Below are 18,465 nucleotides of genomic sequence, written 5' to 3'. Positions count from 1 at the left end.
CAAATGATGGATGGCCTCGTCAATTCGTTATGTCCTGAAAGCATGGTTTCCTGCCATTCCAATCATCAAACCTCAGCGCTTCAGAGCTGATCAGTCCCAGGGAATATATTTTGCAGGCTCCATTAAAAGAGTAGAAGTTCTTTCCATTACAGTCCCTGGTACTCTCCTCAACTATTTGTTGTTTCAACCAATTATTTGGGCAGAATATTCAATAGGTGTTCAGGTACTATAACATGGGCAGGCTTTTTCCTGATATTCATCAAGGTGTAATTTCTTTTATGACAAATCAGTGGAGGTACCTGAACATAAAATATTTGATAGAGAAATTCATGTTTTAAAACAATTTTCCTTCTAGATACCATAGGCAAAATCTTAAAAATATTGTATATCATCATATTATATTTATTATGTTATATTATATGATAATGTAAGTGTATTAGCCAATGCACTTCAAAGGAACTTCCAAGGCAATAGCCATTCTGTAAATCATCTAATGCTTTTAAGACAATAATTCACACACATTCTCTTAATTATAATCTAGACAAAGGCACAAACTGCTTAAAAATTCTCCTGACAGTTCCAAAGTTAGATGACAAAAGTTCAACTTGTCAAAGAAAAAATATTCTTAAAAGAACATTTATTTTCAGTTCCAAGGTTATATATGTCAGTCGTCTTTTCCATAAGCCATAAGAACATTTTTTTCTCTATAGCTTATCTATGGAACAGAAAATAAATAAGAGCACAGTCATACCCTTTACTCAGAAACAGTAAACTTCATAAAAACACATGAACTTACCACAACTAAACAGAAAGCTGAGCTTTGAGGAAATGGGGTGGTATTAAAGAGCCAAACAACTGCTATAAATAAGCTTCTTGAAATGCTAAAAAAAAAAAAATTGTTTTAAGTGCCGGACTCCCATTTAGCCAATAGCCACATAGGCACCAATACACCTCCAGTCAGTGAAAGTCCCACCACATTGTCCTGCCATTCACCTCAACCTTAACCTCAAGATTAAGCTCATTCTTATTGCGCACAAAGGTCATCTGTATTAGGTCAAAATTCAAAGTCCCTTGTCAGAAAAGGTTGATATATTCCAACCTTTCCTTCTCCATGCATCAAATTTTTCATGGTAAAGTCATATTCAGCAGACAGTATATTCAGCAATTTATTGTGCCATTGTAATACAGTGCAGAATACAATCGTCCAAAAAGCTATCACATGAATAAAATATTTTTCATGACTCTGAACCAAATCTAGACTCCTTACACACCTCTAACGGAGGAAATAACACTAACCAAGTCTTGTTTCCATGCTTCAGAATAGTTTGGCAAATAATTGTCCCTAAAATACAATCTATAGCATAATTATGTTTTTGCTTCCATAGGCTTTGGGAATAGGCAACTTTTTTTCAAAGCGTCACTGAAATTTTTAAGTGTTTTTTTTCTTTAATGCAAAAACATCTCACTTGTTTTAATACTTTTATTCAAATCTGGCCTAAGCAGTTTAACTGAAGTAGGTCTAAACCTGAAACCCTCTCTTTGATCTAGAACCTAGAGGAAGATAGGCTCTATGATACAATGAAAACTAAAGGAGAAAAATTACTGTCTTGCCCAATTCATTACTATTACAATTATGTGATCAGCAGAACTGCAAAAATAAGATAAATTACAGGAAAGATTTGAGGGCACCATTCTAGAATACATCGTAATTAGTAAAACCCAAAGCCTTAAGGAATAATCAATCTATTATCTTTAAAGCGTGTATGCAACTCCTTTATGTTTACCACAAGGACTTTTCATAATCAGTATATTAGTTATGATGAATGGCTTCAAGATCATTTTAAAAACTCTCATTCTTCAAATGTGATTAATACCTATATTGAACACTAAAATCAGTGTTCACACTGACGTCATGATCTAGGGCATCCTATAAAATCTCCATGCCCTGTAAGACTTACACCTGAACTTACATATTTATTGGAGTCAAGCTACTTCCTGATAGAGCAGAGCCCTGACTCTAAAACTGGTACTCACTCAAATATCTTTCATAAATGCATAAACCCCTTCTTACCAAGTTGAGACAAAAAAGTGAAAGAGCTTCCAGATATGAGTGGTTGCATTTGAAAAAAACAAGTAGATAAGAAAATACGTGGAAGGGGGTGGTTTTAGGCAAAATATTTTCAGTTCTAATATTCTGAGTCTAACTATCATATCCATAAATACCACTGCAACAAGCAACCATGAATAAGTAATGGTACCAATAATATAACAGCAGTAGCAACCAGTGTAGTATCAGGAACCATGCTAATCATTTTACATGTACTATCTTACTTCAAATTCAGAACAATTCCATTTTATAAATGAGGACTCTAAGGCACCAAAAAGTGAAGAAACTTACCAATTAGGTATCTTCCCTCCGTTTTTTTTTTTTTTTTATTGGAATAACTGCCAAATGAAAATGTAACATCTGAGCTTGAATTTTTCTAAAAATAACGTCTGACATGATAAATCCTCGGGTGTACCACTAGAGCATTTCTAAATTCGTAAGAAAGTAAAGAATCACTGTAATGTCCCTAAACTTCACTAATTTATCAATTTTAAAAGGGACTCATTTTTCTAAATGAGACATGTATACATGGCTTTAAAAAAAAAAAATCAAGCAGCATTCTTTAGGCAAGTTCAATCAAATGTCCATTATGAATGTACCATAATACTTACAATATACTAGGTACTCCTAAGGCCCAAGACTAGAATTGCAGTTCCCATGCTAGCTACGGTAACGGAAAAATAAGGAGAAAGCCCAACAATCACAAAGATCTTATAAGAATGAATGAGTTACACATGGTAGTAGTGTGAGCCTCTTTCAGAGAAAAGGCTACAAAAATCAGAACAAATGGGGTTTAAAAACTTCTATAAAAGACATCCCTTGGAGCCATAATGTACAAAAGTCTCAGACCGGTGACAGAATGCAGTGGTGTGTGAGGTTTAACAATTGCCTTTGGTAGTGAGAGGTGGTGGGGCTGGAAAAGAGGGAAGCCCTGGTTGTACCATTTGCCAATTTCTGTGGTGTAAACACTCCCACTGTGGATGAATTTTAAGCTACCAATATGAGGTCGCGGTTTGTAGAGTCTGGAAAAGATGCTCACAATCAGCTCTCATGAGCTGGAAAGAGCACCAGCATCCATTGGCTGTAGGCCAAATTCAGCCCACAGACTTGTTCTGTTTGGCCAGGAAAATGTTGGCCCACACAGTGCTTTAAAAATTCAAACAAATTGACAACATTTAAAACTCAGGATATTTTATTTTTTCTTAAAAAAAAAAAAAAGAATCAGATCTAGAGCTGCTTTCTAAAGAGTAGAAGGCCTGGCAGCACGAGGCCCACATTCCTGCATGGCACTGGATGGCTGGCATAAAGTGGCCGCTGCCTTGTCGGTACACATAACTGTACTTTCGCCTAGCTGCAATCCCAACCAGGTCAGCTTCATTTATTCACTTGTTATTGATACTTGTCTGGCCCCTAGAGGGATGGGAGTCTGTGATCTCTAATTTAAAAGCATGAATGGACAGTTTTGCATCCAGATGTGGAACTTTGGTCAAATCACTGGGTAGGACTCCTCCCTCAGTTTCTGCACCTGCAACATTAACAGATTTGACCAAACTTATCTCTAATCGCGATCTCGATCCAACACTGGCGTGCTTTGCAAGTCACTGAATCTGAACAATAAGAGAGGTATGCAGGTCCCTCCCGAGTAGCTTTTATGATCTGCATGTAGAGAGTTCCAAATGCGCCCACCAACATGCAAATAAAAAATTGAACATGTTATAAACTTGAGGTTAAATGTATTTTTATCTTTATATATTTTAGTTGTCCTCAGAAAATGAGAATCTAGATAATTTTAACTTTATCCATTAGGAAACAGCTATTTGTTACATACAGGTTGTTACATACAGGCTGGAAGAGTCTGTGGACTTTTTAACATTATACAAGGAAGAGTCTGCCTCATATTCCCAGTCCATTTACCACCTTAGCTAAATGGGGCTCGAAGTGTAAGTTAATTTCAAATTTTATTAGCTTTCCCTACCAATATTATCAGCAAAAACAAATAGCAGTGTAATATACCTTAAGTAAAGGATATCAGCTTGAGAGAACTGTAGACAGAAACAATATTTTTTTTAAAAAGTGCCTGTCTAACTTCATGTGTAAATGTAGAAGACACATTCAAATGACTCTTCAGCTCCCAGATCTCAACCACAAAAGAAGCCACTTACAAGTGTCCTATACACACCACATCATAAGCTACAGAATCATAGGAAGATAAGGTGTGTCACAGGCATGAATGTTCAACCACAAAATCTTCACCCTGCATCTCTATTCATCCTAAAACATTCCTAGATGAAACAAAGTTCTATTTGAGAATAATCATAAGTATCTATGACAGACACTGATTCATAAATGTGCTAAGTGTAAATCTGGATCATTCATACTAGGCTGAGCTGAGGATGTACAAGTCAGTTTGCTGGTAAGTGAGTTTAGCCAACACCAGCATCCCAAAGTTGAGTAGACCTTTCCCATCCTATATAGTGCTAACTGCAAACCTGGGGATTTTCAATAGTCTTAAATGATGAACCATGTAAATATCAACGTCTGCTATGCCTCCTATTTCATATAATAGAATAAACACAAGTTCAGAGTTTATGTCTCATCCTTTTTTGTTCCTGGAACAAATGACAAGTCTTAACTAACAGTGACTGAAAAATAATTAAAAATAGATATATGTTGGGGGAGGGGGGCAGTGATGATATACCAGGTATTTTAAGTCTTAGTCTTCGATTTGACTACTACTTCCAGGACAACCTCAGAAAAAGACTGGGCTTCACACAGAATTGCCTCAATAAGCAGGGGCCGGTGTTTGGTCAGGGAAAGACCTAGTACTTATATATTTCATTGAACAGCTATATGAAGAGATATGGACCTACCTTACTTTTTTCCTCTACTTGAATTGCTTTGTTTCAAAATATTTATTCTCATAGTCTTGAAGTTATTGCTTTAAGTATAATAGCTTTAAACATTTTTTAGCAACTGAATCTTAGTATTTCAAACACATAAAAGAAACAGGTCCTGAGAAAATTTAACATTTTACTTTGGATGAAAAACTGCAGAGCCCTCGTTATCTCAATGAGATCCCAGCTACTTAGGAGGTCACAGGTTGAACACCACAGTAGGTTAAAAAAACAAACAAACTTTTACTTGCTGTCAGGAAGCCAGAATGAATAGAAAAGATCACCCTTCAGCCAAGAGACGTAACTTGAAAATGGCAAGACATGTCGCTGTTCCTTGGCATGAAAGAAGCTTTGGCTTATGAGGAAGGACTACTGACTCTTCACTATATGTTTCATGAAAGGGTAGGGATGGGAAGAGAGGAGAGAAAAGGTAAAGCACGTATTAGTTCCTCAAAGTGGCTAGAACAGGGTTGGCTTTGTGATCAGCATGTACCATCTTTCATACGTGGGTCACGGATTGGTCTACTCTAGCTTCAAACCCATGGACCAAACAATCCAGGATCTAGCTGTGTTCTGTTCCCCTAAGAAATGGAGAACTGTCATTCAGTTAGGAGTTTCACCCTAGCTGCTTAAATGTCTCCGCTGTATATACAGCTCACTGTTTGAGCAACTTGACAGCAGAATGAAGAAAGGAGAAACGTATCTTCAAGCATACATTTGAAAACATCTCCCTTCCATAAAAGACAATTGAAAATAACGAAACATTTACTCTTTACCTATATTCTATATGATCTTTATGCCAGCACATGACTTCATACATTAAGGTCACTTTTCAGATTTAATCTAGTAAAAGGTATATTGATTGTTTTGTTTCTAAGGAAAATTCAACCAATACAGCAAAACTGTACAAAAGGTGTAATAAAAACAATGGCAAATTCAGTAAACTTTGTCAAAAGTTAAATAAAATATTATTAACCTATACTTCTATTGAACCTTTTTTTTCCCCTAGACAAGTATATAATTTCTTCTTATTGCACAAGCAATCATTCTGATAAGGGTTATTACTTAGTAAACTAAAGTTTGATGCCTGAATATAGATTTTTAAAATGAAGCCAATACTCTAATCACATGAAAATTTCCCCCAAAATTAATAAGAAATATAATTATAGCATGTGGATTCTTCTCAGAATAACATTATCTGAGGCTTTCTTCAACTACTCCTTTGCGAAGAATTCAAGCTCATATCCCTTTCTCAGCTACACAATCCAAAGATGCACAAATATCTAATAAAAGCTCAACGCTTCTTTTAGAAATTAAAGGAGTCATATACTAACATAATAACCTTTCAGAAGAGTCTTTAAAGCTAAGCTACAATGTAGCAACAAAGTAAAAAAATATAGAGAGAGAGAAAAAAATTTTTAAAAGATTACTAAAGAAAACACATGAAATAATCATACTCTTTTCTTAGACATTCCTACCTAGTCCAATGATCAATACTGAAATAACCCTAGATATCTTTCCTGGGTATACGAATATTAATTTTAAAGATCATGTAAATTAATTCTATTTCTATGGCAAAACCATCAGTAGAATTTCCAGTTTGATAAAAGCCTTTCTCTCTCTTTCTGAGCTATTCTTACTTATTATTCTGGAACTCAGGTCCACCACAGCATTATGAGAAGTGTAGAAAATTGACCACAAACTGAGAATCAACTTTCATTTCAATCGAGAGAAACAAGGCCAATAGGAATAGTATTTCAATTAAGTACACCAAGCCCTACAGTATTAATTATGCATTGTAATGCTCCCTCGTTCTTAAAAATCAGTGAATCTAGGTTTAAAAGGCTTTTTAAGTGTCATTATATATTACTGTGAAATACTTAAAGCAAGTTTCTGTTAACTATACAATATTCAACTGATAATCAAATCTTATGTGTTCAGCCATACAACCGTTCCATATAAACATTTTCATTTTCTGTAAATCTATTGCCCTTTGTCTCAAAGCAAAACTGTGTTTTATGTTTCAAAAGGTTACTACGCAGACATTTCTTCTACTGTACATCAGCTACCTTCTAACAAAAATCCTAGTTACCTTTCATTAAAAACTTACAGAGAGCTCTACACTGTGTGCTGTTTTACATGCCTTATTTCACTTCACCCTCACCACAGCCTCAAGGAACTGAACAAGAAGAGACAACAGAGTGAGAATGAGATTCTGGAGCCTGACTCTACTTGTGTACGACATCCTGCTTCCTCCACCTCCTAGCCGTCGGACTTCACCTCTCCTTTTACAGATGAGACAACTGGGACTCAGATAAAAAGAGATAGAGCCAAGTCATTTCTCAGGAACAAACTGTTACTAGGAAGCAAGAAGAATGGAATAGAAGACTCCCTCTGGAAAAAGGAGGCATCTTAAAATGGATCAGGGATTGGGGGTGGGAGGGATTGTTCAGAAAAGACAACCATAACCAATGGCACACCAATTAAACCAACCCATCTAAGTAAGTGGAAGAGCCAAGTAAAACTGTGGTGCTTGTCCCAAGCAAGTTTTGTTAGCTACTCCACTCCTTACCAGATTGGACTCCTAAGTTCACCACCAACAACCACTAAGTTCCACAATGTACACAGCACAATACACAATAGGGCCAGCTTTAACTCGTTTTCTGGTAAAGAGAGAGAGGTGAGGATTTCAAGAAGATGACTAAGTACATTGGTTTAAGCACAGGATGACCAGCCAGACAAGTTTTTACCTATTACTTTTGAGATCTTACCAGGAATAGGAATTTAAAGCACGTCATATGAGTGAATGGTTGCCTATGTTAGGATCTAAGAGTGGGAAGACACTAGGAGACATGGGCCAAGAGAGATAAAAAATCATGCTTCAAAGTGTGGAAAACACCATTAGAAAAACCTAAGCCAGGATCTCTAAGGGCAAAGATATACCAAAACGATAGAGACATCTATCTGTTTAGCAATTTATGGTATCAAGAGTTTGATTTACAATTCATTAGTACAGCCACTAAATAACTAATATATGGTAAGGGAACTCAAGGAAAAATTAAAACTTGTGCCAGGGGGCTTGGTCTACTAGCAAAATAATTCACAACAAGGTATATCCTACGTATTGTAATCCTAAGAATGCTACTTAACCGTATCTGAACTATTCAACCAATTCTTTGGCTTCTAATATTCTATAGCTATTGGATGTGTCTTACACTAGTTTCCTCAGACTCCAAGCTATCCAAAATTAGTTACTACATTACCTTATCTATTTTGCTTTGCTTTATTTTGTTTTCAGAAATGGGGACCTGCTATGTTGCCCATGCTGGAGTACCGTGGTTATTCACAGGCATAATTACAGTGCACTATAACTTCAAAACCCTGAGCTCAAGTGATCCTCACATCTCAGCCTCCTGAATAACTAGAACTACAGGTGCCTGGCTCTTTTGTTGTTATTGCTGTTGCTGTTTGTTGTTGCTGTTTTAATACCCAAATAGTGCCACAAACATAGTGAGCACACTATTATAGACCACATGCTAATAAGTGGTGAAAAACTCTATAAATACCAATGAAAATCATCAGCTAATTGTAGGGCAGATCGTTTCACATAAAATGGCAGCAGTGGATGACACTGGTTAAATGAATATTCTGGTGAGAGAAATAGAGAATCACCATTAGGCAAACACCAGTAATAACTGCTTCACGAAAAAGTCAATGGATGCTAAAATGAATAGGAAAAAGGGTGATGAGAAACAAGAAATCTGCATAGTCTCAAAGTATATCCCCACATGGCATTTATTAAAAGGAAAAATAGTAACTTTACAGTGCAGTTGTAATAATTAAGAAAAAAAAAACTCAAAGGTAATCCCACACCAAGGAAACTGTGGAGTGTCTCAAAATGAAGAATTAGGGATGAGGTACTAGAAGATTTTAGGAGCTGGAACTAGTCATGAGGTGGTCGTACTAGATATTGGTCAGACTTTGTCAACTAGGCAGTTTCTGGAACAGAGTTTATGAGTATGGGTTGAGCACATGAGGCTTAACAAGCTCGTGATAAAAGAGTTCAGGTTTAGTCAGTAATTGTAGCTTGGTCAGGTGAAGCCTGTTTCGTGAGTCATAGTGCAAGTTTGCAACTTATGGCTATATTTCCACTCTCAAGTAATACATATGTAAGACTCTATAGTGAAATGTACTAGTTCTACTGTACATTTTCAATTTTTCTTCTTGTCCTTATGAAGCACTGCCAATGTCATATGTCGCAAAATTATTTTCCTATCATAAAACACTGTTAGTTTTATTTGTTGATTATAAAGCTATTAAAGAGCTTCAGAATTTTAAAAATAATAGTAACATCAGAACTACCAGCTTCTGAGCACAAATCAAGGCAGACACCGCCTTAATCAAGTGAATAAGGTTAACGTCTCCAATAATAAGACATATGAAGTCCCAAACCCTGATGTAACGCACTAAGTAAGCCACACCATCACTTCCAAGGCACTCTTGCCAAAAGTGTTTACCCTCAGTCTAATAATGAGAAAACAAATATCAAACAGAAATGAAAGGACATTCTATAAAATTCACCAGTACTCTTCCAAAGTGTCAAAATCATAAAAGACAAAGAAATAGTAAGAAACTGTCACAGACTGGAAATGACTTAAGACATTACAATTAAATCCAACGTGTGGTTCTAGAAAAGGGACATCAGTGAAAAAAAGGCAAAGTTCAAAAAATGTGTCTGTAGATTAACAATATTGCATTAAAAGTAACTTACTGATTTTGACAATCATACCATGGTAATGTTAACATTAAGAGAAGCTGGGTGAAGGGTATATGAGAATTCTCTGTCATACTTCTGCAACTCTTCTGTAAGTTTAAAATTATCCCAAAAAAATCTCCCAAAAGTAACATATAATCAAATACATATGGAGTGCTTGGCCAGGAAATTATAATGTAAAACATAACCTTATAAGTAACAGCTGATTGGACTAGGGGCTTCTAAGAATGTCCACAAGAAAGATTAGAAAATGTCAATCAATAAACGTGTCCTCAGCAAGTACTCAAATGCAGTATATCCTATGTTTTAGGTGCCAAAGGGCCCATTACAGAAAGCGTTCAAATAACATTATTTTGTTCAACATTATTTTGTTATAAAGTTGATGAGAATTTTTAAAAAATGATTCCTAGGTGGGGCCACTGTCTGTGTGGAGTTTGCACGTGCTCCTGACGTCTGCGTGAACTTTCTCCCAGTACCCTGGTTTCCTTCCGCATCTCAATGACGTGCGTGTTAGCAGAACTGGGATGTCTAAACGGTCCCAGTGTGAGTATGGGAGTGTGTGTGAGTGTGTCCCGTGCTGGGATGGCTTCATACCTTGCAGCCTGAGCCGCCAGAGGCCACTCACAATCCTAAACTGGAATAAGCGGGTTGGTAAATAAATGAATGAGTAAGTGAATAAATGCATGAATACAAATTACTGTAAAATAAAAATTCATAAATCTATGATAATCATACATACAAATGACAATAAAGATGCGGTACACAAGTGCTCAGCAAGCTCACCACATTTGTTATTATTTGCTTTTTGTGTTTTGTTTTTAGAGACAGGGTCTAATTCTTATGGCTCAGGCTGGACTGCAGTGGCACGTTCCTAACTCACTGCAGCCTCAAACTCCCAGGCTTAAGCAATCTTCTCACCTCAGCATCCTGAGCTGCTGGGACTACAGGCATGTGCCATCACAGCTGGCTAATTTTTTAATTTTTTTGTAGAGACAGGGTCTCGCTCTGTTGAACAGGCTATTGTTTGCTTTTGAACACATGGTGGTAAGAGGTGCTTCTCACAAATTTCACTTTGCAAAGACATACTCCCAGATTTAACCCACCACCACTATGACCACCATCACTCACTGATTCACCAAAAATTGGGTAAATAATTATCTTGTTTAAGCTCACGTTAATTTCAGTGTTTAATATTAGATGTGTTTTGGGTCTTTATTTAGAAGTTTGGTGATGCTATTATGACCAGAAATATGCCACAGGAACTTAATTCTTGTTTATAACAATTAGCATATGGTGAAATCACTCTCATTATACATTGTTTCACTTGAAGTTGCAGTCTCCAAAGCCCTACTGAAGACATTAAATGATGACTTACTGTACGGTAAAACTGTAGAAACGAACAGAACAGAATGAGGGTGAACTTTGGAGTTGTAAGATATCACAGATCACCAAATCCTACTCCTTCATTTTAAAGTGAAGGATTCTGAGAGTGAGTAAAACACAGGGACTTGAAAAGACACAATTTTGTAACTTCAGTGAAAACAAGCCATGAAGAAGTGAGGCCATCCCAGAATTCAGAGTAAGAGGAAAACTTAAGCTGGAGAAAAAATTAAGCTACATCTTCACCTCTCAGCATTTACTACACTAAATTTCAGCCAGAGAGATTTAAAAATTCAGAATAAAAAACAAAGCCATAAAGAATCTAAAAGAAAATTTAGGTGAAATATTCTTTTCTTTCACATATTAGGATAGAAAAGAACTTCCGAAGTATAAAGGCAAAAATGTCAGAAAAAAAAAAGCATACATTGAAAAGTTAACCACATCCAAAGCAGAACAGTATTTAAAATCAAACAACTCAGAAAATATATTCAACAAATATGGCATATATAGGACCAACGTCCTGAACATATGCAGATCAATAAGTAATAAATCAATAAACAATAACAACAAACATGCCAACAGAAAATTAGGCAAAGGATACCAAATAGGTATTTCAAAAGAAAATTAAATGGTCAAAAAAAATTTGCAAAAAGGTACAATCTATAATAATTTTTAAAATGCTAACTACAAGATTGATTGATTGAACATATTCTTGATTGAACATATTAAAGATTAAATAATGACTCCCCTCCATACTGGAAAAGTTGCAGAGACAGACACTCCCATGCTCTGCTAGTAAAAGGACTAGTACAATTTTTTTTAATTTGTCAATATACATCAAAATCCTTGAAAACATAATTATCCTTTGATTTGAATTAGCTATTGATCGTCAAAGTGTCGCTGTGGACTTAGAGTCCCTGAGACCCTCTCACAGGTCTCCAGGGTCAACACCACTCTTTTTATAAAAATAGCAAGACATTATTTGCCTTTTGCTCTATATTCACATTTGGACTTACGGTACAAAAACGATGGTGGGTAAAACTGCCAGCTCCTGAGCATAAATTAAGGCACCAATCAAGGCACCATAACTGTACTAGTAGTCACTGTATTTACTGCCACACAGGTGCAGGAAAAAAAAAAAAAAAAAAGACTTTCACTTAAGTTTATTCACTTATTAATTGCATTAAATCTCAACCCTTGAATACACAACCTTTTAACATTCTGTATGACTGGAGTAAATACAAAGCACATATATTTCTTATCAAAGTATGATGGTTGACTCCCAGGAAAGCATTTGTATGATTGTTTGAGAGCTGAACTAGCTACTTTTTCTACGGAACACCATTTTTACTTCAATGAATGATAACCAAGTACGATTATTCAGATTTAAGTATCTGGCAGACATTTTCTCAAAAATAAACAACGTGAGCCTGTCATTTCAAGGAAAACAACTGATAGCATTTGTTGTTAATGATAAAATTTGAGCTTTCAAGGGAAAATTCACATACTGGAATGCTCATATCCATCACCACAAGCTTGACAGCTTCAAATCTTACAGACTTCTGCTAAGATTAGAGATGATATTAACAAATGTAATTTTTTGATATTGTACAATGAAAGGTGACAACATTTGGAAGATCTGCATAACTCATAAGCAACATTTTACAAAGGAATAATGCATGATAACAAATCAGGCATGGGTAAAAGATCCATTCAAAGTTCAAAATAGGCCAATGGATTATCATATAGTAAGGTAACAATCACCTTGATGTGGTGATTCACCCACCTCGGCCTCTGCTGTAGCTCAGTGTCTGGGTCTAAAGGCACATGCCACCACACCCAGCTACTTTTCTGGATTTTTATTAGAGACAGGGTTTTGCTATGTTGCCCAGTCTGATCTTGAACTCCTGGCCTCAAGCGATCCTCCCGTCTTGGCCTCCCAAAGCACTGGGATTACAGGTGTGAGCCACCACACCCACCCCTAAATAGCTCTTTAATCCCTTCTTTTGCGGATTAGTAGTTCAGCTCTCTCTAAATAAACTTTCCTGTGGAAGGAGAGTTAGTTATTTATTCCCTGTATGGCATTTGGGAGAAGTGAAAAAGATTTGAGTATATCATGAATAAGAAAGAAAAGAGCATAAGAGAATACGCCAGACAGCATGGTGTCCCACAGGAAGAGAACCTTTCGTAAGTGTAAGTAACAGACAGACACTTACTTATTATGTAGACAAGGTATTTGCTAGAGAAAAGAAAGAAAAAGAGAAAAAGACGGAGAGGAAGAGAAAGAAAAGCAAAATTGCAAGTGATTGCACACATAGTGAGAGGAGAATATCAAAATGTATGCTTTCTCTTAAAACTGCCCAGAAAAATCTACCTATTCCCTTGGCTGACTAGTCTTTACTCATTTCACTGTTCATGTGCAGAACTGGCAAGAGTTAATGACAGAAAATTAAATTATATGTCAATTTTGTTCCTTCTTAGCAAGTCTGATAAAATACTAAAAGCTATAAAGGGATAAATATTGCCCTAAATCAAATCTGGATAATATTGGAAAGAGACTCCTTCATTTTACAGACTAGGAAAACCAAGTCCTTCAAAAAGTGAAGTCATAACAGAACTCAAACTTATGCTTCAATTTGTACTTTAATACGTATTATCCAATAACCTCTCTTTCCTCAAGAAATTACTTCTGTGGAGATGTTTGCTTGGGGGCTGAATACGTCAAGGATGGGGAAGCTCTCCATTAGGGATAACCATGCTCAGCGCCACAAAACTAAACGGTACAGGTTTGGATTTGGTTTTTCATTAGGAAAAAAGTTTTTAAAAAAATTATCTGCTTTTTAACACAACATAAATACAGTGACCTGGTTGCCCTCAACTGGTTCCTCATGTAATGTTTGGGTCTCAGTTTCCACTTCACTAAAATTAGAAATCTATATCATTCCCAAAGTCCTTTCTTAGAAAGTTGGATAATTCTAAAATCGCTGAAAAAAGAAGTGTTTGGGGGAGGCCGGAAGTATGAAATACACCCGGAATGTGTGTATATATAATATATATGGAGAAACTTCAGATCTGGTTGTTCAAATGGCCAAAGACCCAAGAGCGGAATCCCTGGGGTACCCTGCTCTCTGATTGGATTGAGAGCCCTTGAGGTCACTTAATTCCACAGTCAACAATACAAGCCACAGTCAAACAGTCTGAAGCCGCTTTACCCCTATACTCCCTTGTTTGTTTCCAGTGGCCAATTGAAAAGGGTTCTCCATTTCCTCCTTTCGAATCTACAATTCATATTCCCACCCATCATTCATTCCTAGTATTTGTCAATTAACCTCTGGTCATTTATGAAGCACCTACTATGTGCACCCATCACCTAGCACATACCACGTCTTCTATAAATGTCTGTTGACTTGAATTTAATTGCAAGGCCTTGGGAGGCTGCCATGAACTCATCGTTAAGAGTTTTGTGCGGAAGGCGAGTGAAAGAAGAAACCTTTTTTAGCCAACCTTGACCTCCTAACGCCTGACACGGGTGTTCCTCCCCACTAATGTGTGACACGTGGTTCCTAAGCGCTGCCTGGGCGGCCCAGGCACTGCTGCTGCAGGCAAAGGGCTGTGAGAGGGGAGAGATGGACACTTACCTGGGAAACCTCTGCTTCAGCTTCCTCAGGCTCTGCCTGGTGGGCGGCACAGACACTAGGCACTGGGCTATCTCCTCGTACTGAGCTTTGGTCAGTATCATGTTGGGCCAGGGACCAGGAGGTGGCGGGAACAAGGAAAAAACACCCTGGGGCTCGAGTAGCCTTGGTGCCGAGGGATGAGGGATAGGCAAACAGCGGCACAGGCCCGGGTCCTCGCCTGCTTGGTTTGCCCCAATCCCCCCTGAAACACACTCCTAGCTGCAAAAGCGGGGCGGAGACTCGCCCAGTCTCAAGCTCCACCGGCACCTCCGCGGCGGGGGCGGGCCGTACACCCGAGTGCCCGTGCTTGGCTTACTGAGCAGCCGCAGTGGGTGCGGCCGAAGGCAACTAGCCGCCATGTCAGTTAAGGGCAAACCAACCAGGAAGTAGCGGCCGCCCTTGGAAAGGCGCCGAGCCAGAGTTTCAGCGGGCAGTTAGGTATCCCAGGCATCGCCCACCTGGGATCAAAGGATCAACAAGGAATGCTTTGTACTCTCGCAATTACTAGAAGCCAGGGCGGCCTGACGCACAGACCAGGAGGCAGGTCTCATGAGTGCCCCGCGATCCTTCAGCGTGAGCCCCCGAAAGCCCCTGCCAGAGCGCGCGATTTGAATACACTTCCTAACGCGCCAGTTTGAGCGCTCCTCGGAGTGGAGACCGGCCTGCGGAGAAACCACGTCTTCACTCCACCAAGTCTGTCGTGGGTCGAGTAGGAAAACTCACTAGGGTCGCTGTAAACATAGTTTAGCTTGTGTTGAGGAAGTCCTACAACTTCTGTACATCGCGTGGAAGGCAATTTCGTCCTTGAGAAGCAGACTTGAAACAAATCCGACGTCATCAAACAGCCGGCAGTAAAGAATGTCACTTTCAGTCCTTGCAGTGAGCTGATTAAGGACTAAAATCGCATCTTATTGTCTCTGTAATCCAATTCTCAGAAAATAGTAGGCGCTCAATAAATATTTGGAGTAATGAGCCAATCTTTTTTTGTTTTCCATATATATTATGAATGGATCTCAGTTCTCCTAAAGCAATTTATTGGGATATCAGTCCCTCCTGTAATCTCTTTTCTAAAATCTCTTTGTTTCTTAGAAGGTCGTGTGTTGTGTTTCTCTTCTGATTTCAACAAGTTAAGCAAATGAAAGCAAAGGTGCTTAGACTTTAGAGAACCTGTAAGTGGTTTAAAATTTTTCGCCTGGATTAATGCCTGGGTTGGAAGTTTTAGATACACCTCCTTGAATAAATTCCTTAATCCATCGAAGCCTCATTTCTTTTGTCTGTAAAACTGATTTAATTCATGGGGGTGTTTTATCTGTGTATGTTTGATTTAGAGATGGGGTCTTACTCTGTCGCCCAGGCTGGAGTGCGGTGGCTCCACCGTGGCTCACTGCACCCTCGAACTCCTGGGTTCCAGCAATCTTCCCACCTCAGCCTCCCGAGTAGTTGGGACTACAGGCACATGCCACTACACCTGGCTAATTTTAAAAATTTTCTCTGGAGATGAAGTCTCCCTCTATTGACCAGGCTAGTCGCAAAACTCCTGACCGGAAGTGATGCTCCAGCCTCTACCTCCCACAGTACTAGGGTTACAGGCATGAGCCACTTGGCCCGAGCATGGGCTGTTTTTAAGATTAATAGGCGAATACAAATAAAAGATCACATAGCGTGCTGTCTAGAAGATAGTCTATGTGAAATATTAGGTTGGTGCAAAAGTAACTGCAGTTTTGGCTATAAATAAATAGACTAAGTAAGACTACTTGATAAAAATGGACAGGGTGTTTACTAGGTATTGTTTTACAGGCTCCCCTCATTAAGCTCCCCTCGCTTAATCCTCATAACTTCCTGCGAGGCAGGTACTATTGCTATTATCTTCCTCTTCCCTTTTGTACAGAGTGAATAAACAAAGACATAAAAAGGTTAAGGAACTTCTAGAGGTCATGAGGATAAGTAGCAGTAGTAAGATTTAAACTCCTGAAATTTGGTTCCAGCGTCAGTGCTCTTGCCAACTTTCAGTAATGCTTAATTACTACATCAAACAGTCACACTGTCTTAAGCTAAAGGTTAAGGATTTTTTTTTAAAGGGAATATTGTACATTTCAAAGAATCTTTTAGCCTGGGTTTTTAAAAACTTTACTACTTTTAACTTTCTGAGGCATCTCAAAGTCCGATACCAACAGTGGATCCTCAATTGAACAACCAGAGTTTTTCCTGAATATTTACATCAGAATGTTTTCTTCCCATATGCTTTGCATCTAGCTCTGATTGTGTGACATTAGTACATAACTATTTATTTATGGCAGCGTGGCCTGGAGTTGCCACCTGGCTAGTTTGTTGCTGACCCTGCCATGACTTTTACATGAAAGCTAGCTGACGATAAGCAGACACCACTTGATCCTCATTCCTTTCCCCTTCCCAACTTTACTCTTTCCTTCACAGCCATCAGATTTTTATAGAAAACATCAGTTCAAGGATGTTTGCACCAGTTATGTTTTTTTTTATTTCTTCTAAAACAAAAACAAAAAAAAGGGACACATGTGCAGAACGTGCAGGTTTGTTACGTAGGTATACACGTGCCATGGTGGTTTGCTGCACCTATTGACTCGTTCTCTAAGTTCCCTCCCCTCACCCCCCACCCCCCCCAACAGGCCCTGGTGGGTTACACCAGTTATTTTTATAGCAGCTCTTCTCTCTGGCTCTTGTCCTGCATTCACCATCACAACCCTTCAGAAAAATGCCAGGGTTGTTTTTCTGTTTTTATTTTTAACATGTTGGCAGTTTATAATTTTGACCCAAATCCAGTAGATTGTTTAGAATTAGTGCTGGGAAAAAAACCACAGTTATGTTGCTGTTTTCACTGGCAGTGACAGTAATATTGTTTATTAGGCACAAAATAGAAGCAAAAAAAGCAGAAATTTCTAGTTGTTGTTTAGGTTTTTTTTTTTTTCTTGTAATGTAAAATGGCTAGAATAAGCTGATTATTCCTCTAAGGCATCTTTTCTCCCTCCCTTAGCCTCCTCCAGCTTGCTGCCATCTCTCATCATATCCCATGCCCCTCGTCTACTGCTGTTACTTCTTCTAGAGCTACCTCTCCATTCCTGAAGTTCTCCACTGTTTCTTAGTCAGCCAGCAATACCATTTCCCCACTAAATGGGGTAGAATCATGAAATGAAAACACAAAACTAAAAACCCAAAGAACTGGCTACCTGTTTAAAATCAGTCATAAAATGTGCGGCCTTTAGCAACTGATAGCCTAATTCTGAATGTCCTCAGTGGGAGAAAGAATCTAAAAATATGGAAAAGGTAGAGGAAATCAGCAAGAAAATGTGTCAAAGTGGGGACCAGTACAGCTCCCTGGAAGAACCTGTAGTCCTGGATGGACTGGAGTGAAGCTTCACTAGATTTCTTTCTGCCAATTTTTGGATGACATGACTGTTGAACAACATGAAAGGAGTATGGAGTTCGGCAGGGAAGCATCTGAAGGTCATTGCAAGAAGGGTAGTAACACAAAAGACTAAAAGTGGGAATGAGCCAGTCACATGCTTGGGAAAGTTATTCTGGTCGGAGCGAAGAGTTCCAGGCAGAGTAAAAGGAGTTGAGGATGTTTGACCTTGGAAAGAGTTAAGTCATGTTTTCAAA

The 18,465-nt window shown here is 38.2% G+C and overlaps 1 protein-coding gene across 3 annotated transcripts in view; it reads right to left on the bottom strand.

Annotated features, from left to right (window-relative positions):
* LOC105548616 (chromosome unknown open reading frame, human C15orf41) overlaps window positions 1-15,154 on the bottom strand; it is a 279,913-nt gene extending 264,759 nt beyond the window's left edge. For 2 of the 3 annotated variants that reach the window (XM_011992702.1, XM_011992703.1), the window contains exon 1: window positions 797-846. Coding sequence is in view for 1 of the 3 variants with exons in the window: in XM_011992701.1 (XP_011848091.1) it covers window positions 14,794-14,894 (101 nt within the window). In the remaining 2 variants the exon portion in view is untranslated. Of the gene's footprint in view, window positions 1-796; window positions 847-14,793 lie in introns of those variants that run through there. The other variant, XM_011992701.1, reaches the window with a different exon arrangement.
* Window positions 15,155-18,465: the final 3,311 nt, after the last annotated feature.

Source organism: Mandrillus leucophaeus, unplaced genomic scaffold, assembly GCF_000951045.1.
Source record: "Mandrillus leucophaeus isolate KB7577 unplaced genomic scaffold, Mleu.le_1.0 Scaffold417, whole genome shotgun sequence".
NCBI lineage: Eukaryota > Metazoa > Chordata > Mammalia > Primates > Cercopithecidae > Mandrillus > Mandrillus leucophaeus.
This window is presented reverse-complemented; position numbering and strand designations above follow the sequence as displayed.